This window comes from Onychomys torridus, chromosome 18 (genome assembly GCF_903995425.1).
Source record: "Onychomys torridus chromosome 18, mOncTor1.1, whole genome shotgun sequence".
Taxonomy (NCBI): Eukaryota; Metazoa; Chordata; class Mammalia; order Rodentia; family Cricetidae; genus Onychomys; species Onychomys torridus.
This window is the reverse complement of record NC_050460.1, coordinates 34,639,503-34,664,215: the sequence shown is the minus strand read 5'-3', so window position 1 is coordinate 34,664,215 and position 24,713 is coordinate 34,639,503. Positions and strand designations below refer to the sequence as shown.

Sequence of the window (24,713 nt, the reverse complement as noted above, 5' to 3'; positions counted from 1 at the left end):
TTCCAGCTTTAGTGGTACCTAACTGATCTGTGGGCTGTTCTACCTCACATCCTTATTAGAAACGTACACGTGCGGCCGACACACCTTGTCAGCCTTTGGCAATGTTATTGGCCCATTTCCAGTTGACTCTCTTAGGCAATTTATTCTTATCGTTTTCCTACTCACCTAAGCCATTTCTCCTCAAGTCTTCCTGGAAACATCATTGTCCTCAGGACTACATGAGTCTCCTCCCCCAATTCTGCACTCTCCCTTAACCTCTGACCTTCCCAGTAAGTACAGGTCTTCACTCCTATCAGCCCCAGGAGCCTCTGACCTTCTTTCTGTCTTTCACCATCCCTTCCCTCCATAAGGATGTTGCTCTATCTCATCCTCTCCCTGGCCACTCCCTGGGAAACCCTCTCTGCCTGTTGCGCTGGACATTCCCATTGAGATGACCCATGGGAACCTCACACTCGGGGAATGGAAACTTCAACTTGGAACCTCCCTGAAAATTGCCTCCTCTTCTTGACTTTCCATTTATGATACTCACAGTCACCCTAAGCCACCACTGACTCCACTGGGCTATAGATCCTTGTTTCTTCTTCCCCTTTAAGGAGACTGATATTTCATGTAAGCCCTTGTCATCCTACCCAGAGAGCGGTCGTGTTAAGGCTCCATATCTACAGATTGAACCACGCTGAAGGTTCGCCATCCTCGGATTCAACCAAACCGAGACCATGTGCTCAGCAGCTCCCCTGTGATCTTTGCATTTGTCCTAAGCACACACAGACATCTTGTCTTATGACTGTGTCCTAAATAATACAGCATAAGAGTTACTTGCACAGCATAAGACATTGTTTTCAATATTCAGTCATCTAGAGGTGGATTAAGGCATACATGAGGAGTCACTTGGGGCCTTTGCAGACACTCATTTTATATAAGAGACTTGAGCATTGGAGGAAGTCTGGGGCCAGTCCCATGTGAATGCCTAGGGTCAGCCGGATTCCCATGGACCTCATACGACCACTCTCTTCTCAGCCTCCCCCTATTCCAAACACAACCACCAGACCAAGCTTCCCAGCTTGCTTGCCTCTTCTGCTCCCAGAAGCACCTGAGGTATAGACCACCCACTAGATACCACTGGCAGCCTTCCAATTCTGCTTCCTTTTCTAACCACACTGCCCCGCTCATTAGTTGTCTACTGGGCCTTCACTTGGCATAAATAGGTGATTGTACATCTGAGAAACCAAGGGCAATTTCTTTTCCACGTAGAGCATGGCATCATCAGCAGCAGCAGCAGCAGCAACAGCAGCAGGAGCAGCATCCCATTCGCTCTCAAAGTCCTCTAATTTTGACAATGATAGGTTTCTATGAGGGTCCCTCTATGGAGATGGCTGCTGAGGCTGCTGAGGTACTAAGTTGAAAAGCCTGTGGTGTGCATGAGACATGGCCCCTTCCCTCTGCTTGCTTAGTAGGAGAGCTAAGATGCGTGTTTAATGTGATGCACACATAAGTGTCAGAAATGTACGAAGTCCCCATGAGAAGGAGAACAGACATTCTGACAGGAGTCGTAAAGGAATGATGAGGGAGTTGGGCTTCGAGCTGAGCCATGCAGGACAGACTGTAGGATTCCGACACGTGGCATGGGAGAGGGCAGCGGGCATGGCTTGGGTGGAGAAGAGGAAGGGATGTGAAAGCTTGGGCTTCTTGCTGTGCAGCTGTGGAGTACAGCAGAATTGGAAGGCAAGTGAGAGGCCATGGCCTGCGAGGCTGGTGCTGGGCTGGTCCAGGGGCCTCTTGAGAGACTGTGTGAGCTCATGAATCTTCACAGCAGCAGAACCACAGAGCTTCATTTGTTTTACCGTGCTGTGGTTTGAATACACTTGTATCCCACCAAAATTCAAGATGAACTGAAATCCCCAAGGTCATAGTGTTAGGAGCTGGAGCCTTATGTGCACACCCATGCACACCCATGCACACACACATCTGCACACACAAACACACTGTGTGGGAGGGTGGCCTTTGTGAATGATTAAAACCGTAAGGACAATACCCTCGTGAATGACATTCTGCCCTCATGAAACAGCTTGGCCCTTTTGTCTCTTCTGCTTTGTGAGAATACAGCATCCATATTTCTGTTCTTCTGTCATCCACTATGGAGGTATATCAAGCACAATGCCATCCATCTTAGAGCCTTAGAGACAGAGAGGGTGCCTCCACCAGACATGGACTCTGCTGGTGTCATTACCAGACTTCTCGACCCCCTGATCCGTAAGAGAGAATTTCTTTGGTTCATACATTGCCTCACCTACGGTGCTTTGTCATAGCTGCAGAGACAGAGATCTACCCTCAGTCAGAGCAGGTACTGGAACAGTTGAATAGGAAACCGGAAAGTGAGGGTTCCAAAGAACAGATCAGGTAAGAGAGTGATGGATGGGTACCTGGGCCCCATAATCGTCAGAAGTATGCTCACCAACCAGGAGTTCAGAAGAGCTGAGAGCAGCTTCTTGGGATCGGCAGCCAGGGGACTCCATGTTGAAAGAAGGGAAGAAAACTGGCACAGCCAATCATGTCCTTCAGTCTTCAAGTCCACTTCAAACGCCCTCATCATGCTCTGCCTCCAATGGCTCTTCTCCTACACCTCTCAGCCATGCTGTCACAACACCGGAAAGGCCACATCATCGAAAACATCAAGAGAGGGAAGAGGTGGATTTCAGTCACCCTGGGAGCACTCTGGCTGATTTGTCACCTCTGTGTTTTCTTGTTCACTCAAACCACCCTGCTGTCTGTCATCCTACAGACATCCAGGCAGCCTGGAATGCTCTAAAGAAACATCTGACCAGCAGGCATCCACAGTGGCATGGGTTGTGGGCACACAGAGAGTCTGCACTTGTTCAGTGGTACAGAGACAGGGCCCGGAGGTGAGGTGGGAGTGGGGATGGAAATGGCTTTGTCATCACTGTGAGAGAAAAGTACCCATGGACAGAGATAAGGACAGGGAAACATGACCTATCCCTATACTGTGTGACCAACATACGTGTAATCAGCAATAAGCTTTGGAAGTCTGGCTCATGAAGAGATTGTTTCTAAAGATCTTGGTAGGGGCAGTCTCAGTGGGGAAGAGGTCTTTAGGCTGTGGACGGCGTGTGTGTGTGTGTGTGTGTGTGTGTGTGTGTGTGTGTGTGTGCCTGCGCACGCTATGGCAGACATTTGACATTTCTGTACACACTGTAAACTTCTACACTTGGACCAGAGGAAGGCTTTGCCATTCCTCCATGGGTCTGAGGCTCTGGGGTCCTTGACAAGTCAGTGCCAATGTCAAGAGCACACATTCACTCAGGCGCTTCCTCCCCTCCCTATGCTGGCATGCCACCCTGTGCTTCATCCTTGCAGTGTCCTGGCACATCTGTCAATCCCTGGCAGTATTCTCCTCTCGGTGGGGTTTAGGTCCTGAGGGGCCTGGTTCTCTGTATGCCCTGTTGAAAAGGGAGGTGGCTCTGGGTTCTGCTAGCTTTCCTTGCCCCTGTGGATAGCAGAATCTGCCCATTTGGTGCTCCAGATGTGGAATGGGTGCTGAGTCAGCTGGTGGGTCACCCCTGGGTAGGGTTTAGGGGCTACCACAGCTAGAACTTTGAGACTGCTGCTGCAGCCATTGTATCACCTGTAATTTGTTGTTTTCTACTCCTTGACTCTTTACTCCTTGGGGACCCGCCACCCAGCTCCCAAATAACCACACACAGAGACTTATTCTTTCTTATGAAAGTTCGGCCTTAGCTTGGCTTGTTTCTAGCCATTTTTTTTTTCTTAGCTTAAATTCTCCCATCTACCTTTTGCCTCTGGGCTTTTACCTTTCTCTATTCTATAGGCCTTTCTTTGTTTCTCACTCTGTGGCTTGCTGTGTAGCTGGGTAGCTGGCTCCTGGAGTCCTCTCTCCTTCTCCTTTAGCTCCCTGACTGCCTTTTCCCAGATTTCTCCTCCTATTTATTTGTTCTGCCTTCCAGCCCCGCCTATCCTTTCTCCTGCCTCACTGTTGGCCATTCAGCTCTTTATTAGACCAGTCCTGTGTTTCAGACAGGCACAGTAACACAGCTTCACAGAGTTAAACAAACGCAACATGAAAGAATGCAGCACATCTTTGCATCAGTAAACAAATGTTCCCCATCTTCAACTAATGTTCCGCAGCAGCTACCAGCCTCTGTCCTGCTTCCGAGAGAGTTCTAGAATTCCCTTTCCTCCTCTAGGTCTCTTTCCACTCTCACATCCCCAGCTGCCCACCCTCCTTCACAACATCTAGAGCTTTTTTTACTGCTCACTGTCTCCAGGTGTTTAGTCGGACAGAAGTGAGGCAGCACGAATCTGTACCATCTTAGAATCTAGATCCTCTTATCACCTGTATAAGCCAACTCACATACTTTTAGGAAGCAAACTGTGTACACCTTATAGACTGATGCTACTCATTAGCAGAATGCATAATTATCCAACTGCATCGTACATTTAAACATGCCTTTAAATGTGGTGGTTTGGACTTCCAGCTGGAATGACAGGCAGATAGAGACCTGTTTCTCCCTGATCCTGCTCTCTGGGTACAACTTCAAACCCTGGAGACAAGGGCGACCAAAGGGAGACTGGAGTGGAAAGAAGAGTTAGTTTGGGACCCCAGGGCTACAGGCCCAGGGCAGGAGCAGGACATCTTCATCTTAGTTCTCCTTCATCCTTACACCAAGAAGTAGTGCTCCCCAACCCTAACCCAGCAAGAGTCCAAGATTGCAAGTTCTCTCTGACTCTTGGGGATTAAGAGGAATTCTCATCAAAAACGAACCATTCAGGCAGCGCTTGCCTTTCTCAAGGAGTCTGAGATACCTCTTTCCAACAACAACGACAAAAAAAAAAAATCCAGTAGGAGTTCTGGTGTAGGATGCCAACCTGCCCCACAGCCCAAGTATCTCCTACCCAGGGAGCCAAGGCACGTCAGGAAGATGAGTACCTCCTCCACAGAGCACACTGTGGAAAGAGATTCCCAAGTCCAGCCAGCGAAGCCCTTCTGCCCTGTCCACAAACAGCACTAGCAGGAACCAGCTAAACCACTAATCAGAAATAAAATGGGGATGCCTCTGAAAATCAAGCGTTTGAAAACCAAAAAAAGAAAGGAAAGAAAAAGAAAAACACAATCAGGGAAAATCCTGAAATCTATCAAGGTGGAGACATGTGACCTGAAACAGATTCCAAAAGCTCCTTTCTCATCAAAACCAGTTGGAGGTGGCCCCCATAGTTCTCAAGAGCTGGAGGAGAAGGACTGTCCACTCCAACTTCTGTATGCAGCACAGTTATCCTTCAGGGGCTGGAGAGATGGCTCAGTGGCTAACAAGCATTGCTGTTCTTGCAGAGGGCTCTGAGCCTGACTCCCAGCATCCACATTAGGAGGCTCACAACTGCTGTAACTCTTGCTCTAGGGAATCTGATACCTCTGCCCTCCTTGGGCGCCTGCACTGATGCGTGTGCGTGCTGAGTGCACATGTGTGCATGCTGAGTGCATGCCACACGACTGCATGAGCATGCACACACTTTAAAACATTACAAAAGTGTCCTTCAGGAAGGAAGGGAAAAAGAAGATGGGGGGAAAATGACTTGCCACTAGCCAACTCACTCCTGAAGGTGAGCTGGAGGAAATCCTTCAAAGAGCAAGGGGGTGACGGAAGGAGGAAACCCGGGACATCGTGAAGAACAGTGGCCTGAGTGGAAGCACAGAAGCATACAATAAGCTGTTTTCTTCCTCCTCCTCCTCCTCCTCCTCCTCCTCCTCCTCCTCCTCCTCTTCCTCCTCCTCCTCCTCTTCCTCCTCCTCCTCCTCTTCCCCTCCTCCTCCTTCTTCCTCTTTTCTTCTTCTTCTTCTTCTTCTTCTTCTTCTTCTTCTTCCTTCTTCTTCTTCTTCTCCTTCTCCTCCTTCTCCTTCTCCTCCTCCTCCTCCTCCTCCTCCTCCTCCTCCTCCTCCTCCTCCTCCTTCTCCTTCTTCTTCTTCCCCTTCCCTTTCTCCTCCTCCTCCTTCTCTTTCTCTTTCTTCTTCTTCTTCTTGAGTTTTATAAGTCGTATTTCATTACTTTTGCAAAGACATGCACTCCATATAGTGATACATTAAAGCAGGAAAGGGGAAAAGGGCCTAAAAGGAAAGAGATATCCACCCTTCATCCAAAATGGTGACACTCAGGAACACCGGACTGTGGGTTCGGATGTAAATACCGTACTTAATACTCAGGCAGCGGCCATGAGAACAATACTGATATGTACCCAAAATCGCTGTAATTAAAGCAAGATGGGATCCTATGCTTAAAGTAACTCTCCAAAAGGCCAAGATTCAGCCCCAGAACGAAGAACCCAAGGAAACAAATAGAAACAAGTCATATAAAGGGAAAATGAAGAGCCAGTGTACCAACAATGACCTTAATTGTAAATTATCTACGAGCGAGTTGAGGATTTAGCCCAGTGACTAGGCAAGCACAAGGCCCTGGGTTCGAAACTCAGCTCAAAAAAAAAAAAAAAAAAGATTATCTACGAGCACCAGTGGAAAGATAGAGTTGGCAGTGTGGATTTAAAACAAAACAAAACAAATGATTCAGAAGAAAATACTGCCGACAAGAAACATACTTCACATTTGATGACACAGACAAGTTAAAGTTTTTAGAAATGGAGGTGAGATAACACTGGGTGCTGAGAGATGGCTCCGAGGTTAAGAGTATGCACTGCTCTTTTAGAGGGCCCCAGTTCAATTCCCAGCACCCACACATGTGGCCCACAACTCCCTATAACCCTAGCTCCAGGGGATCTGACACCTCCATTCTCCACAAGCACCTGCACCCAGGTGACATGTACATACACAATTAAAAATAACAAAAATTATGTATCACATATAATAGAGTATATATATATATATATATATATATATATATATATATACACATGCACACATGCACACATGCACACACACACACACACACATAAAATTTCAAAAGGCAAGAGTGGCTGTGTTCACACATCCCATAAGATAGCCTTCAGAATAAAGAAAGGTACTTGGGACAAAAGGGGACCTTATACAATGGTAGCGAGGATCACCCCAAATGTGTGCTCTCCTAACAACCTAGTCCATCAAGGGAGACCCCTTAACCCAAATAATGCTATAGCATGGCCTCATTGAGTTGGGGGTCCTTCATCACTGCTACCACTGTGCCAGCAATCCCCAAGACCATCTCCACTTTTGGGGATCGGGTGGAAGGACTCATAGGATTTGGCATAAGATTGTGGTGTGGCTAAGATCTGTGACAGTGATGAACGGATAATGAGCCGGATTGCAGAGAAGAGGGGGGAAGGGCTGGGAGCATCAAGTCTGGCCCACACAGGAGCAGCACGTGGCAGAGGCATGTGACTGCAGTTCCAGTGCTGGGAGGCAGCTTGCTGGTCTAGCAAGTCTGTTTAACTCAGTGAGCTCCAGGGTCAGTGGGAGACTGTCCAAAAGAAAAAAGGGGATTTAGCTCAGTGGTAGAGCGCTTGCCTAGCAAGCGCAAGGCCCTGGGTTCGATCCTCAGCTAAGAAAGAAAGAAAGAAAGAAAGAGGAAGAAAAATGGTGGAGAGCAATAGGGAAAGATATCTGACATTGACCTCTGGTCTCCACAGGTGAACATACGTGTGCACTCATGTGTGTGTGCTTTCACACACACACACACACACACACACACACACACACACACACACACGGAAACATGAGGTTGCCCTATGCCACCTTTCTCCATGCTCAGTCCTCAGTCCTGCAGAGCCCACTCCTCAGCCAACAAAATGTAGCCATATGTTGAGTGATGTTTTTTGCCTGAGGTAGCACACTAGAGACTTGATATTCCAAGTTTTTATCGGGAGCTGATAATGCAGCACCCTGTGCCCAGCACATGTCTAAATAATAGAGAGAACACCCAAAAATACCCCCGAAAGAAAGCAGGTGTCCTCATAAGCTGTAGTATTTGTACAGTCTCCACACCATGAGCCACCCCTGCCTGCAAACCGCCACTGGGAACACTCCACAGGCCAAGTTCCCAGACTCCAGCCAAGGAGCAGCCTCGCACAGGCCTTTCCGATGCTCGGTGTCTCTGACCTGCAGGGTTACCTTGTGTCTACACAGTTGCACAAGTCTGTGAATATACTAGGAAAGCATTGGATTTCTCTCTTTAAATGATTCAGTTGTGTCTCCTAGTGAGGTTTTTTGTTTGTTGTTTGTTTTTTAAGCCCAGTGAGATTTTTGTCTTTCTATATAAAAGCTAATTCAGAAGCTGTACGGGAAGGCAAGTGGCTCAAACAGCCTCAAGGAAGCAGACTGACAGGGAAGCACCCCATCTTACTAAGTGCTCTGTGTCGCCGCAGCCAGCAGGGTCCCATGGTTGTTTGACCGGTAGCGCAGGAACTCAGAGCAGGGCAGAGAATCTAGAAAAGGCTCATCAAATGTGATCAACTAGCTTTTAATTTTAAAACGAACACATGCTACTATTATATGTGCATGCATACTATGTTGTGTCAGTGGGGGGTCAGAGGACCACTTGTGGGAATAGAGGTCTCTTTCCACGATGTGGGTTTTAGGGATCCAACGTGGGTGCTCAGGCCTGGCAGTAGCGCCTTTACCCACTGAGCCGCCTTGCCAGCCCTCAAGTCATGACAGAGGAACACAAGTAACTTGATAGAAGAGCAGTGGGTCTCAACCTTCCCAATGGGGCGACCTTTTAATACGGCCCCTCATGTCGTGGTGACCCCCAACCATAACATTATTTTCATTGCCATTTCATAACTATAATTTTGCTACTCTTATGAATTGTAATGTAAATGGCTATGCTTTCCGATGGTCTTAGGTGCCCCCCCCCCCCCGTGAAAGGGTCATTTGACCCCCAAGGGGGTCTCAACCCACGGGTTGAGAACTGATAAAAGAGGGTAGCTTTTTAACAGTTAGAAAACCACATGCAAAAGAAAAATGAACTTCACCATAAGCATCACAACTTTTATGAAATTTAACTCAAGGTAGGTCAGAGGCTGAAACTTAAACATATAAGGATAAGAACAAAGTTGTGCCAGACACAGTGGCGCGTGCCTTTAATCCCAGCGCTGGAGAGGCAGAGGCAGGCAGCTATCCATGAGGTAGAGGCCAAACTGGTCTATGTAGTAAGTTCCAGGACATGCAGGGCTTTGTAGAAAGACCCTGTCTCAACCCCCACAAAAGAAAAAAGCTGTACTCCAGCTAGTAGGGGGGCTGAGTTCCCAGTTGTTTAAGAGTCTGAGATTATGCGGGGTAATATTTGCAAAATCTTACCACAAAATTAACAACAAAAAAAGCAAATAAATAAAGTACGAGAATATTAAATTTAAAATAACCTTCATGGGACCCTTGGCTAGGCAGAAAGTTCCCAGACTTAGTGCCAAAAGCACAAACCCTGAAAGGAAAAAACTTAGTTGGGCTTTTTCAAAAGCCCTGAAAAGCGGGGAGAGAGGACGTGGACGGAAAGAAAATATTTGCAATGCACACAGTTGTCAGATGACTAGAATCCAGAATTTAGAAAGAGCTTGTAAAGCCCAATAGTATGAAAACTCAAAAAACAGTCCTATTAGAAAACAAACAAAAGACAACACACACACACACAACAAACCCTTTCTTCAGTGAGCTGTGCCTGAGAGTAACCGAAATAGAAAGACCAAATCCTGCTGACAATGCAGAGAACCTGGGCTGTTCCCACATCTCCGGTGCGAATATAAAATGATTAGTCACCCTACAAAACGGTTTGTCAGTTTTTCATAAAAACCGACACATGAGTACTGTAGTTACCTGTGGATCTTCTAGACATTTGTCCCTGAGAAAAGAAAACTACTGTCCACGTGCAAACCCGCGCACGAATGCTCACAACAGCTGCAGTGGTAACAACCTGGAATTGGAGTCGGCCCAGATGTCCTGCAGCAGGTGACTGGTTAGTCTAACTGAGGTACATCTCTACCATAGACGGCCACCCAGCAATAAAGAGGAGCAAGCCATTGATTGGCACACGTCGAAACTTGGATAAATCTCTGTGGAGTTTTGCGAAGGGAAAATAGCCCCCGCCCTAAATGATTCCACTGATAGGGACGTGTTCGGATGACAGGAGGGAAAAATGAGCGGTCCAGGGCCGAGGGAGGCTGGAGATGAGCCTGACTATAAAAGCGCCATCCTTTGACGGATCCTTATGTCTGTACCTCTGGGTCACTTCTCCCTAGTTTAGATACTATCCCTTTGTTGTTTATGTGGCCTGCAAATATTTTCTTGAATTCCGTGTCTTGTCTTTCCATCCTTATCCCATGGGTTCCCCTATAACAACATCTCAGCTGTGGTGAGAGATATATGAACCTACGAAGGTGATAAAATTGTTTAGAAATGCATGTGCACGTATGCACACACACACACACACACACACACACACACACACACACACACACAGTTTAAGTACAACAGAAAATTTGAGTAAGATAGATGAGTTGTACCAAAGGCAGTATCTAGGCTGTGATATGGTACAGTTGACTGTTCCTGCAGCTTCCACAGTCTCAGATTTAATCAACCATGGGTGGGAAGTATTTTGGGGAAAAAAAAGTCTGTCTGCACTGAATGTAGGAACTGGTTTTTTTGTTTGTTTGTTTTTAAAGCATTATTCCCTAAACAATATAGTATGGCAGCTTTTTGCATAGCATTTCCAATGTCCTAGGTACTGTGAGTCATCTAGAGCTGATTTATAGTGTTCAGGGGTGTGTGCAAGGTCTCTGCAAATACTATACATTTCATATGAGGACTTGGCAGCCATGGAATTAGGTTTCCTTAGAGGTTTAGTGGGTTCTGGAATCAATGCCCGGTAGATCTGAGGGAGCAATTGTACTATAGTTTTCAAATAATATTGCCACTGGGTGTAACATAGCAGAGCATAAAAGGGATCTCTCCCCTAATTATTTCTTATAGCTACATATAAATCTATAATTACATCAGTAAAAAATTCAATTAAAAATAATAAAGCAAGCATAACTCCATAATCCAAGAGAAAAGGCATGGTAAGCCCTCCCTGCTCAGTCCTCGGGGCAGCCAGGGATCTCGAAGCTGCATAGGCTACAACCACTCCAATCCTTGCTCTCCTTCAAAGCTCTCTTGCCCTTCTCACCCACACGAGAGGTGAGCTGATAGTGCCCGGGAGACACAAGAACTGTCTGCCTCTAACAGATCTGAGGGGTGGGTGCCCTGGACTCATTAGCAAAGGAAAGCCAGCAAGGAGGAACCTCTCTCTGCACACCTGGAAGTCATCAGCCCCACAGAGCACAGCTGGGTCTACTTACACTCACTTCCCCGCATTTAAAACCCAAGGGAGAGCCCTGGGCAAGGCTTTAGATGGGAGTTTTTGAGGTTCCCCCAAAGTTGTCTGCCTCGCTGAGGCCAGTGGTCCTTTGTGAGCCCAGGAATGACAGCTAATGTGTACAACAGCTAGCTCTGCTCTTGACTGAGGGGCAGGATAGAGATTCCCCTGGGGAGGCAGTCTTGGGCTGGAGATGTCGCTCAGTGGTGGAGCACTTGCCTAGCAGTCCGGAGTTATAGCCCCACAACTGAGAGACAGATACGTATTTCTTTCCAGAACCATGTGGAGCACGCAAACCCTCTAAAGCAACTGGGGGACACTAACCTGTGCCTGGGCTGTTCAAGGGTATGGTTTAAACACATATCACCCTCCAACACACACACACACACACACACACACACACACACACACACACACACAGAGAGAGAGAGAGAGAGAGAGAGAGAGAGAGAGAGAGAGAGAGAGAGCGCATTAGCACAGAGATTTGGCCAAGAACAGAAAGAGTAGCTTTCAGTATTATGCTACTGTCCCCAAACACTTCAAAGAGACATATAGCCTAGCTAAAATACATTCAATGTCAAAACAAGCCTGTCTGTCTAACCCCCGCTGCCTTGAGATAGCCACTTCATCAATGCAAACAGTCTACATTCAAGTCCTTGGAATAGCACCACACCCCTTTTCTCCATACTGTGCAGGGGAGGAGGAGAAATGTCCCAAGATATAGCAAAGGGCCCATCTTGGGGACCAGGACACAGGGTCTGCTTACCTCGCACAGAGGTGACAGAGCATGGATGCAGATATCTATGGGGTGGGATGGGTGTGGTAACTCTCGCCCTAGACCCAGGAGAGGCCAGGATCTTGAGATTTTTGTTTGCTTCTTACCATATGAAAAAGACCCCCTGGTGAAGTCCAGAACTCTCTCTCCTCTCCTCCGTCTCCAGGGGAGTGTGATTTTGCAGGGAACAGGCCTCCCAGGATCCCATTGTGTTTAGCAGGCAGCCAGACTGAGACCTGGACATGGTGTAATTGCTGACCTAGAAATTCGTCAGACTGAGGCCAAGGTACACAATGCTTCCTTCTCTTGTCAGAGTGCAGTGTGTGTGTGTGTGTGTGTGTGTGTTTAATCATATCCGGGGAAGCAGCCCTGCTTAGTTTAAATCCCAAGTTAAAACATTTTAAAGAGAACTATTGTCCTTTTCCATTCTACTTAAATTAAATTCCAGAAAGAATTACATGTGATCTCATGTTTCTCTTCAAGATGTAATGAAACTAACCTTCGCCTTCCTCCCTGCCACAAAACACACACACACACACACACACACACACACACACACACACACACACACACGCGCGCGCGCACGCATATGGGTACAGGTTCTGTCCCTCCCAGCACACAGACACAGACATATGTGCACACACATACACACACACATAACACACACACATTATACACATACACATATATACACACACATACACACACATTCCATCCCTGCAAGCACATAGACACAGACATGTATAGACACACATACAGACATACACACAAATATATACGTACATACACACACACACACACACACACACACTGGTTTCATTCCTCCCAGCACATAGACACAGATATGTACACACACAAACACACACACACACACACACACACACACACACACACACACACACACACAGCTTTCCCAGCTAAAGGCCTTTGAAAGTGTCTAAGCTGTCCTTCAAACGCTGTGCCTTTGTTCTTGTTCCCTTTGTTCTCTTGCCAGCTCATGAGCTCAGGGGACTGCCCTGGGGTGGCCGCCTGAGCCTGTGGAATGCAGCTGTGGGTCCACAGCTGGATCCGTGTACTAGCAAAGCACTACAGGCAGGGCATTCTTCTTCCAGCCCCCCTTCCCCAAGCCCTGGGGGGAAGTGACCGCGCTGGAAGTTAGCTGCAGTCTGGCAGTTGTGGCCACCACCACCCGGAGGACCACAGCCGCTCTGCCAGAAGGCCCTGACCCAGCAAGGGCCTCTCTTCCTTCTGCTTAGGCAACCGGTGTACAAGAAAAGGAAAACAGAGCCTTTGGGGCCAGGACCCCCCAGCGAGACCGCGGATGAGTCTCCCTACTAATGAGGTGTCCAAGTTGCAACCAGCTTTTTGGCCCTGTCCACCCTATGGTTTCCAGGGCTGGTTAGAACTTGCTAAGGTTAAACATATGCATTACCCGGTTGTTTTCTAGCAGCCTAAAAAAAAAAAAAAGCTTGTGTATGAGGAATCATGGCCCTGGATGACACCCTGGCTCAGCAAAGGCTTTGGGAGCAGATCCCAGCCCCAAGCTCCCCTGACATCCTCAGGAACTTATCATTTGCTCCAAGGACTCCTCCCTGGCCCATCTCTGTGGAAAGCCACCCACTGCAACGCCTGCTCTTATTTGCTGTCTGCCTGTGAAACTTGACCCCACACACACCCAGAGGCTGAAGTTTGCATCAAGAAAGCAACTGTGGATAACTTACACTTTCAACACTCACAGAGGCTTTCCCACAGGTCGTCATTTTGCAATTAAGTTGTTCATTAAATCTAATGGGTCAGGAGACAGTTAAATAGTTGAATAGCAACCTCCCTCCATGAAGAAAGTGACTAAGCCGTGGTGCTCAGCATGCCAGCATGGTTTTTTCCAGTAGCATAATTCTTGTACATTTTTAGTTTCAAAACACCATTACTATAGGGTGTGTGTGTGTGTGTGTGTGTGTGTGTGTGTGTGTGTGTGTGTGTGTGTGTATGTGTCTGTGTGTCTGTGTCTGTGTCTGTGTGTGTGTGTGTCTGTGTGCTGGGAGGGATAAAACCAATGTGTGTGTGTGTGTGTGTGTGTGTGTGTGCTGGGAAGGATGGAACTAGTGTGTATTTGTGTGTGCATGTGTCTGTCTGTCTGTATTTGTGTGTTGGGAAGGATGGAAACAGTGTGTGTGTGTGTGTGTGTGTGTGTGTCTGTCTGTCTGTCTGTCTGTGTCTGTGTGCTGCTAGGAAGGATGAACCTTGTGCCCTGTATATGGTAGTAAGGTCTCTACAACTCGGCTATATCCACAGCCCCTGTATTGTTATTACCTTGTCTGGCACCTGTGTGTCCTAAAAGACCAGGATGACAGGTAATCCCTCTGAACTCAGATCGGAACCTCCTCCTCCTCCGAATTCTCCTTCTCCTGCCTGATCTGTGAAATGGGGCAACAGTTCTTAGCTTCCACCTTGGCAGGGTGGTTTGAGGATTGGGGTGAATGAAGTACAGCACCACACAAGTTGGTTGGCACATTTCAGAGATGCCTATATTTCATGTAATCAAAACTGCACAGATTTTGCAATTGTGATGTGATGGCATGTCCCTATATGAATCTGTTTACATTTTAACATATATCCAAAGCTATCTGTGAAGAGTGTCTTTCAATCAAAACCCAAATCATTATTTCACATGTGGTGAGAGAGCGAGCACCATGGGAGGACCCACCGGGATTAGGAGACGGTGCTCCCACTAGACCAGCATGGTCTGAGAATTGGATTTTACTACATTTTAATCCTCTTACCTTTGTAATTGCTTCAAGTTGTTTTCCCCACTGTTAGAGTGATGTGCGAGAGAGATTGGGGTGCCGGAGTGATGTAATGGAAGTCTAGATTAATGGCAGTGATGCCAAAGCCAAGAATGTGGAGGCAAACCAGAGCTAACACCACACTTGAGAGATGTGCAGAGATATTTACTTATTTATCTATTTATTTAAGATTAACTGTGTGTCCTAGAAGTGTGTCTTGGTCTCTTCAGTGCCAAGTGATTGTAAAAACTGATTAAAGTAATGTGATTTTCATATTACATAAAGCCCATGGGCGTTTGCTGGTCCCCAAAGAAACAAGAGTTCCCTGGGTCTTCTCCATGGGGAACTCAGAAGACTCTAACTATAGGTGAGCCTGGAAAGGAAGTCTGAGGTCACATGTTACCAAATATTTAGAGGATCTGGGCCTTAAATAGGACTTAGAATCATCTGACCCCTCGCCATTCCTGTCCAGGACCCCCAGAGCCCAAGAGTCTTGATGAAGGAAACGCAGCCATCAGCTGCTGCTCCAGGATGCCACCTCTTTCCTCCCTGGCCTCCTGACTTCCCTGGTCTAACTGCCCTTCCCCGTGCCCAGTGTTTATTAAATCCTAATAGCCTAGGTCAGGATGCAGCAGCTGAGGGGTAGCCCACAAGGACCCCACGTCCTCATGGGATAGATGAACACAGGGCCACTCCTGTGACAAAAGACTGCTCTTGGTGCTGCTTTGGTGATTGGAAACTGCTCAGGCCTCAGACACCCAGCAGGGGACCTGGACCCCTTCCTTCTCAGCAAGGCCGGCTCTGCGGATTATGTGTGGCTTCATGAGGGCCATAGTTTAGCAGTGACTCTGCTTTGGCTCGGAGCCTAATAAATGTCCTGGTGGTCTGAATCAGAACCGCACTGGGGAAATGACACATGGGCCAGTGAGCCCAAAGACACACAGCCCTTGTGGCTGGCGCCTGGACAGACCCGCTCTGACCTTATTCTCACTGTGGCTGCCCCTGGGTGGTGGTAGACTCCAGTGCAGAGAAAGCGGGACTCGGGTCTACCACAGCTTTACTTTCTATCCCAGATTTCCAGGTTCAAGCCCAGCAAGTATCTGCAGTTCTCTCTAGGTCCACTCCGCCAGATCCTCACTGCACCAGGACATTTGACTGAGACCTCCATGTTCCCACTCCAGGCCTTAAGGCTAGGCCCGAGCAGAGGTTCTCTGTTCATCGGCCTTGTGGCCCAACTGTATTGTCATCTCCAGCTCACGTCCTAACTCATGCTGATTTCTTTTTACTTTTTAATCAGTATATACTAATTCTAAAACAAAATGTGTGGCGATATATTGGTTTTTGTCATTTCCCTACATGGTTAGGATGTATTTTGTTCATATTTACCCCCTCATTAACCTCTCTTGACTACCTTCCTCCTTGCCTGGTTCCCTTCCTTCCTCTCCCGAAATAGCTCCCCCTCCGCTTCAATGTATATTTTATTTAATCTGCACTATACATAGAGATCATCTCAGGCCCTTGTGCATGTCTGGCACACGCTTTAACCTGATCTACACCCCCTGCTCCCATGTATTCGTCTGTGCATCTTTGCTTACAGGAGGCTCTAAAACAGAGGTTCTCAACCTATGGGTCACGACCCCTTGGGGGGGTGTCAAATGACTCTCCCGTGGGGTCACCTAAGACCATCAGAAAACACAAGGAGCTCGTGTGCGGCGGTGTTAGCGGCGGCTGCAGCAAAGCGTTTGGCGAGACGTCTCACACCATTTTGCTGGTGCAGCCTACCAAGAGCCCAGAAGGCAGGACTTTCGCTATGAGTCTGTGAATGAGTGCATGGAAGGTGTCTGTACAATGTACGAAGAGCATCTGAAGAGAATGAATCCCAACAGCCCCTCCATCCCATACGGTACCAGTCAGTTGTTGGACTTTATCGATGATCTGGCAGACCTCAGCTGTCTCGTTCACCGAGCTGATGCACAGACGTACCAGCCTTACAACAAAGACTGGATCAAAGAGAAGATCTACGTGCTCCTTCGTCCACAGGCTCAACAGGCTGGGAAGTAGTTGAGTTGGAAGCATTTGGGGCTGAGGGTGGGCTTGGCACAGGTGCATACAGCGTGCTGTAGTGAACATTTTGTATGATAGTGACCCTGTTTCCATTTTGTTACTAGAGCCCAGATAGAATGGATGACAGGCCAGTGAATGATCTTTCCACTCTGGAACCACCACCGCCCCTTCTCCTTTCCTTTCTCTTTTTTACTTAAACAATTTTATGATAATTCAGAGAAAGTGTTCTTTGCCAGTTAAGGTTGGTTCCCGTCCTTGAAACTGTTTGTATCTGCTTTACAGCAGTGAGTGTGCACTAACCCTGTGGAGGCAGAGGGATGGTGACGAGCTTAGTTATGTCCTCTGGGAAAGTCTTAGTGAAAAATAAAAAAATGTTCTGTAGCTGTGTTTTTTCATTGAGTGATTTTTGGTTTTTTTTTTCTCTAAACATTGAATTGTCTGGCAAAGCCTTATCAGTTTTAAAATCAGTAGGCAGCTACACAAAGAACTTGACAGTTTATGTATTTGGATCCACTTTGCTGTGATTTACTTATATGAAGCTAATAAGCTTTTACCTCATTTTTCCAGCAATCAATAAATCTCAGTTGTAGTGACAATAAAAAAAAGAAAATACAAGTATTTATGTTACGATTCATAACCACAGCAAAATGACAGTTATGAAGTAGCAACAAAAATAATTTTATGACTAGGGGAGTGGGGTCACCACAGCATGAGGAACTGTATTAAAGGGTCGCAGCATTAGGAAGTTTGAGAACCACTGCTCTAAAAGGAGATGGTTTTGAAGAAAAACCGGTTCAAACTCACTAAACCCACATTCTCTTGATTGGGCATCCCAGACAGGGTAGAGACAGCCCCATTGTTTCTTTATCCTACGAGGTGGATTTTGTTTTGGATGGCCCCATCCCTCTGTGAGGCTGAAACATTTTCTCTTTCTGATAATTGTCATTTCAAAGCATAAAATCCCCTCATTAACATTAAAGAGTAACATGGCTCCCATAGTGAGGATCACAGCCGCACACAGGTCCTGCCTTCTCTTGGTCTGAACACCTTCCTTCCAGTTATCCTTGAGTTAAACCCACATCCAACACCAAGCACCTGGCAGGAATTTGGGAGTTTCATGTCAAAGCTGGAAATACTTGAGGGCCTGACTCAGCCATAATGAGCAGTACTAGTTGCCCCAAGGCTGTGAGTCAGCGGTGGGAGAGGATGAGAGAGAAGTGACGTGTCTGTCACTGTTCCCTTCAGCCTGACCCAGATCTGCCAGCCGCCACTTTCTTATTTCTGAATATCGTAAGGAATGCCTGGTGAAGCTTACCCTCACCATCAAAGGGGTTTCATAAGTACTATCTCAGTGTCTTGTGTAAGTTTCAGCCAAATGAGGCTAGCTAATCGCAAAGGAAGCTCCTGTGAGCTTATCTAACTGCAGGTGGACATGTTTAGGAACCGGTGAATTCACAGACGCATAGGACGATTCTGACATACATCGTAAATGCCCCACACGTCACCTGCCGCGGTTCTCGTTCACCATCTTTACATTTTGTTTTCTTCCTCAGTAGATTAGCCTCTGAGAGAACAGATGTGTGTCTCAATCACAACTATGCCTGACAAGAACCAACAGAATTCCTCTCATGTGGCAGCCACTTAACAAGTGTATGATGACTGAATGAGAAACAGATTGATGGATAGTCAAACGGATGAATGGTGACTAGGTGGCTGAACAGACAGATGAATAGATAAATCAATAGATTAGAAGGTGACTAGAGGGAAAGATAGTTGGATGGATAAATGGGCCTAATGTTCATATTGTGGTCTGGTATTTATTTTTACATAGGAAACATACTGGGAATTCTATGTTGACATAATGTAGAATTGTAGAGAAATTGCATTTCCTCCTACTTGAAAAAAAGCCTAGGATCAGGTGTGATGGCTCACACCTTTAGTCCCAGCACTTGAGAGGCAGAGGCTGGTGTATCTCTGTGAGTATCTCAGTCAGTGGTTCTGGGAACACATTGGTAGATTATGGGAGCCCACAGAGGCTTCCTAGTGAGAACTTACTCAGGGTCAGAGAATCTGGGCTTGCTTTACCCAGCAGGGCTGCATAAGGAGATGATTTAGTCACCGGCATAGTTGGGTGTTTGGAAGGGTCTACACTTGGCTGTACAGTGTGCTTTGATCTCGCAAGGGAGAGGTCTTTTGCCTCTCCCCTTGGCATATTATAAAAAGCCCTTTTGAAGAAACCTTCAAGGCTGTTGGGTATTGACTCAGGCTATCCTGTGTTTCTATCTTTCTTCTCATCGACTAGGTCTCTCTTTCTATCTATCATTTCTTAATTCCCTCCTCCCCCACCTAAGAACCCTTCAAAAGGTAGGAGCAGTTCGGAGCTGGTCTCCCACAGACTCCCACAATAGATACACCCGAAGGTGTGCTCCTTAATGACCCAGATGTTCCTAAAGCCAATTAGGTTGACAATCCAAGTTCATCCTCATAAGCCCAGCCTCTTCACCTTGATACCAAAGCATAGCACCCTTGGCCCCATAGGCTCATGGCTGTCTCATAATGCATTCATTCCAACTCCAATAGTCTCTGTAATCTTCCTAGTTTCAAGTTCAAAACTGTAGTCTTATCTAAGACCTCAAGGCAATCCCTCTTCTCTCTCTCTCTCTCTCTCTCTCTCTCTCTCTCTCTCTCTCGTGTGTGTTTTCGTTTTTCCAGACAGAGTTTCCCTGTATAGCTTTGCACTTGTCCTGGAACTCACTTGGTAGCCCAGGTTGGCCTCGAACTCACAGAGATCTGCCTGGCTCTGCTTCCCGAGTGCTGGGATTAAAGGCATGCGCCACCATGCCCAGCCTCAAGGCAATCTCTTAACTGTGAGTGAGCCCTTATAAAATAAAAGGCAAATTACAATATAACTACACACACACACACACACACACACACAATTCTATCTCCAGATATAGCTACATTAGAGGCTAACACTCCAGTATATGAAAGGGGGACACAGCTCAGTCCACAATACATGCCCAAAATTGAATTCCTAAAACTCTTCAAATTCTCCATTTTTAGCATTTGCAAGCCACTTATGTGCAGAGTTCCTCCATCTGTATCTCTGGGTTGAATGGAACCTATATTCCATGACCCATCTAGAATGTCCAAAGTAAAATCGATGTTTTGATAACAATTCTTGCTAAAGGTGTGCCTCCCTGAAGGGCTAGTATCCAGGCTTTCAGTCTGTCCACAGCATTTGGGGAGAGAATACCATATTGTGTGGAAACGTTATCAGATACATATCAAATACTCTGTCCAGGTTTTCATGACTCAGACAGAATAGAATGACACCGTGACAAACCTTTAGAAGAGAGCCCCCAGGGCCTTTTGGGAGGCTGGGTAGGGATGGAGTATTCTTGGATGCAGTGAAGCCATTGCTGGCCCAGTCCCTCAGTGTCCACCTGACGATGGCTCCCTGCTTTGAGGGGAGAGAGCCTTGCACTCTGAGGCAAAGAGGAGGAGGATGACTTGGGTGGACAAAGCTCCCCAGCCATGCCTGCCCCTCAGCTCAGCCACAGCCCTGGGCAGACAGGGAGGAAGATGCTCTCCTCTCTCGCACCTAGAGAAGGCACATTTCCTGGTGCAAGCAGGAGGCCCTGCACCCTACTTTGTCTTATGCCCATAATTAAAGGGAAAACATACCACACCACTCAACAGAGCTATATCTATTCTCTGCTGTGTATGTCTCTTAAACACACAGCCCAACGAGCATGGCAAAGTGAAGCTTCCAGTCTACTACCAACCCCCAGTTCCCTTGTTCTGTGGCAATGCTCTGTCACCTCCATCACCTAGTGACATTGTCCTATCTGGGTTGTAGTAAAGATCCCTTTTCCACAGTGGTTTCTCCTTTCCCACAGGAGTGAAGTTGTAACCTTGATGGTATCATACCCTTGCTTCTGAAGGGAATAAAAATTTTAAAATTAAAATGCAAGGCTGTCCCAGATACAGAAATAGATTTTAAATAAAATCCCAAGCACATGACAATCACCGTATGTGGCTAGGACCTTGGAGGACGGTTTTTTCTTTTTTCTTTTTTCTTTTTTTATGAAGACTTATACCTTAAACAAATAAGCTTGCTGCAGAAGAAATTCCGTTCTTGTGTTGAGGGAGAGGTCTCTTAGTCACGTGATTTCTCTGTTGTCTGTTCTTCCACAGTGGTGATGTGGTCACCTTTGGAAAATCTACTGATTATAACAACGTTATCCAACAGGAAGAAAGAGTGAGTATGGAATAAAATAGATGTGTTTTAATAGACCACTTGTATCTGGGAATTACAACTGTTTTTTGTGTGTGGTGTTCTGGACAATCCTTAACCCACCACCCATTTGGTCTCACTGTTGAATGTCCAGCATACGTTATACTCAACTAAGACAGACCTGGCCCCTATCTCACAGGACCATACTGCCCAGCTGTGGTCACTGTTGAGCTGCGTTTCTTGAGGTACAATTCTAAAGGATACATAGGTGGCTAGTGATGAATTTCCTGCAATGTGCTTCTGCTGTATTCTTCCAACTCTTTGAATCGGGACGTCAGAACTATTAATAGCTAATCTGTGACACTGAGTTGAGCCTTGCTTTAGTTGGCCAAGATATCATGAGAGCACTTTGTGTATGCTCAGTTTGCTAAAGCAAATTACTCAAAACTGAGCAGTGTAAACACACTGGTTTCTCGTGGTTCTGGGTGGTGCTAGCAGGCCAGGGCTCTGTGCTGAGCTGCAAGCCGCAGGCTGCCCTTCCTGACCCTGGGTAGTGACCTTCTCTGGCCTCTTGCTTGTGAGTGATCCAGTTCATGAAGGTCCCACCCTCCTGACCTAATCACCTCCCAACATCCCACTTGTAAATTCTAGCACAGTTTGATTAAGATATCAGCAGAGGGATTTGGAGAGACACATTGTCCCTAACTGATACAATCTCACAAAGAGTCATTTAAAAAAAAAAACAAAAAACATCTATTTTGTGACTAGTACTGTTGAGGGCTGCATGGGATATAATCCAGAAGTGAAAAAGACAGAATCCCAGGGCTTGTGCTTGAGAAGCACTGTCTGTGGGCAGGGAGCTATGGTTGACATGGGGTCACTGGGACAGTGCTGAATGGCAGTGAGTCCAGAAAGGCAGGAGGGGCTGAGGTGGATCAGTTATCGCTCTGTGTAAATAAAATGCTGATTGGCCAGTAGCCAGGCAGGAAGTATAGGCGGGACAAGCAGAGAAGAGAATTCTGGGAACAGGAAGGCGGAGGAGAGAGCTGCCAGCCGCAGCCATGACAAGCGAGATGTACAGGTAAGCCACGAGCCACGTGGCAACTTATAGATTAATAGAAATGGGTTAATTTAAGATAGAAGAAGTAGATAACAAGAAGCCTGCCATGGGCCATACAGTTTATAAGTAATATAAGCATCTGAGTGATTATTTTATTCGTGGGTTGTGGCACCTGGAGAGAAGCTCTCCAACTACAAGAATGGTTATGAATGAGGGCTGAGGTGGGTCAGAGTGGTGACAAATGAGGGCTGACCCACCTGTGGATCCCCTGATTACACTGGTAGTCTTAGTTCCTGAACTGCTGAGGGCTTCATCCCGGGACACAGGTAGATGGAGCAGGCTGTCACAGGGGATGCTCAGTGGCTGGGTAAGCAACAGCTGGGCCTGCTCCCCACAGTGAGAGCTCACTGAGACGCATCTGGACTTGCTAGTCTTGGTGTGTCAGCTCTTTCTCATCCCCTTCATGAAACAGGCAGAAGCTTTCTTAAGAGCCAAGCTGTCCTTACCCACAATTCAGAATGTCTGTTACAGTTCGGTGCAAGAATATACTTTTTTAAAAAAATGTAATTGTCCCAGGGCTGAAGAGATGGCTCAGTGGTTAAGAGCACTTCTGCTTCTCTACAGGTCCCAGGTTCAATTCCCAGCACCCACATAGCAGCTCACAACTGTCTGTAATTCCAGTTTCAGGGAATCCATGGCACCAGGCATGCATGTGGTGCACATATCTATGTATGCAGGCAAAATACCCATACACATAAAACAAAATGAATAAACCATGTTTTAAAAGGTGTAACTATTCATAAAACTGAGAAGTTATGGGAAAGGGCAAGGTGCCGTGTGGAGCTGGTGGTTGGTGTATACGCGGCAGGGGTGGGGGTCACTAGAGGCAGATTTGACTTGTTTCAGTGGGTTCCTCGTCCTCTTACCCGGCCAGCTTGGCCATTTCACACCCAGCTGCAAGCTCTCTTGTTTATCTCCCTTCTGTATCCCCTCCCTCCTGCCTCACTGCTGCAGCCATGACATTCATGTTAGCCATGAGGAATGACTAGGGAGAGCCTTACAGAAGATTCGGGTGTGTGTGTGTGTGTGTGTGTGTGTGTGTGTGTGTGTGTGTGTGTGTGTGTGCTGTAACAAATGAACATGAAGTCAGTGGCTTTGAACAACACTAAAGGATTCTCTGGCATTCTGGAGGGCATGAGTCCCCCATCAGTTCTCACCAGGCTAAGGTCATGGTGTCTGTAGAGCTCTGCTCTAACTGCAGGCTCCAGGGAATCAGTTTCTTGCCTTCCAGCTTCTCAAGGCCACCTATACCCTCGTCCCTTGTGCCATGTAAAGCAGTAGAGTTACGAGATCTGGAGATTGGAGCATCTTGGGGCACCAGAGCTCTGCCTCTTAAGCTACGACATAGCTGACTCTGAAAGGGATTCCCAGAATCCTTGTTGGGAGGGTATTCATCTTGGGGTGTAGCTTGCATTTGACCTGGGGGTAGTTCTAACAGTCTGGAGGCGGTGAGGAATGGAATGGCCTTGTACTTTGGGCGAGGAAAGTGGAGAGAAGCCAGATGTCAAGAGCTCGCTAACACCAGGCTGAGGAATTTGGATTTCATTCAAGATGGTGTGGGGCACCGTCAAAGCATCTTCAAAAAGAGAACGGGAGATGGAGGGGGGGGATGATCAAACACACAGAAAGAAAAAAGACAAGAGAACTGTTGAAGTAACTCAGGAAAGGCAGAACATGTCTGGGGCCCACGGCAAGAGTAAGAAGGCATCCCCATTGTAACCTCAGGGCTAACGCGTAAACGTACTGGTCAGCTTTCTGTCACTGCGACAAAAGACCTGCTCTGATCAACTTAAAAACCGAAGAGGTTTGCTTTGGTGCACACTTTGGGAAGTTTTATAAACGATTATGGGTTAGCCCCATATCTTCTGGGGCTGTGGCGAAGCATATCGTGGTGGGGTCTGTGTGCTGCAGCAAAGCTATTCACCTTACAGCTGTGACATGAAAAGCGGGGAGGAAGAGGAAATGACCCAAGTGTCCTACCCTTCAGGCACCCATGAGTTTTCCTTTTGATGTCTCATAACGGAGTACTTTTATATTCTTCTAATCATCACAATATATCTATTATATACTCTATTATCTGAGAATTTCATAAATGCACACATTATATTTTCATCATCTCTGCCTCACCCCCTTTCAGCAGCTTCCTCAGATAGCCTCCCGACACACCCCCTCCAAACTTCCGGTCCTTTCCAGTCCGGTTTGTTCTGCCCCTATGCGCACAGGTGGGGGGGCCCACTCACCATAACATGGGCAACCCGCCAGTGGCCACATCCCCAGGGAAGGGCGACTCTTCCTCCTCTAGCAGCCGTCAACTGCCGATGGCTCCTTAGCTAGGGCCTTGTGAGGCCCTCCCCATCCATGCTGGACTCTAGGG

At 47.0% G+C, this 24,713-nt stretch overlaps 1 protein-coding gene and 1 pseudogene across 1 annotated transcript in view; both read left to right on the top strand.

Annotated features, from left to right (window-relative positions):
- Rfx8 (regulatory factor X8) overlaps positions 1–24,713 on the top strand; it is a 65,837-nt gene that overhangs the window by 12,159 nt on the left and 28,965 nt on the right. Inside the window, exon 5 of the mRNA XM_036168242.1 lies at positions 21,180–21,243. Within this exon, the coding sequence (XP_036024135.1) occupies positions 21,180–21,243 (64 nt within the window). The remainder of the gene's footprint in view (positions 1–21,179; positions 21,244–24,713) is intronic.
- On the top strand, positions 16,483–17,320 carry LOC118569775 (annotated as a pseudogene).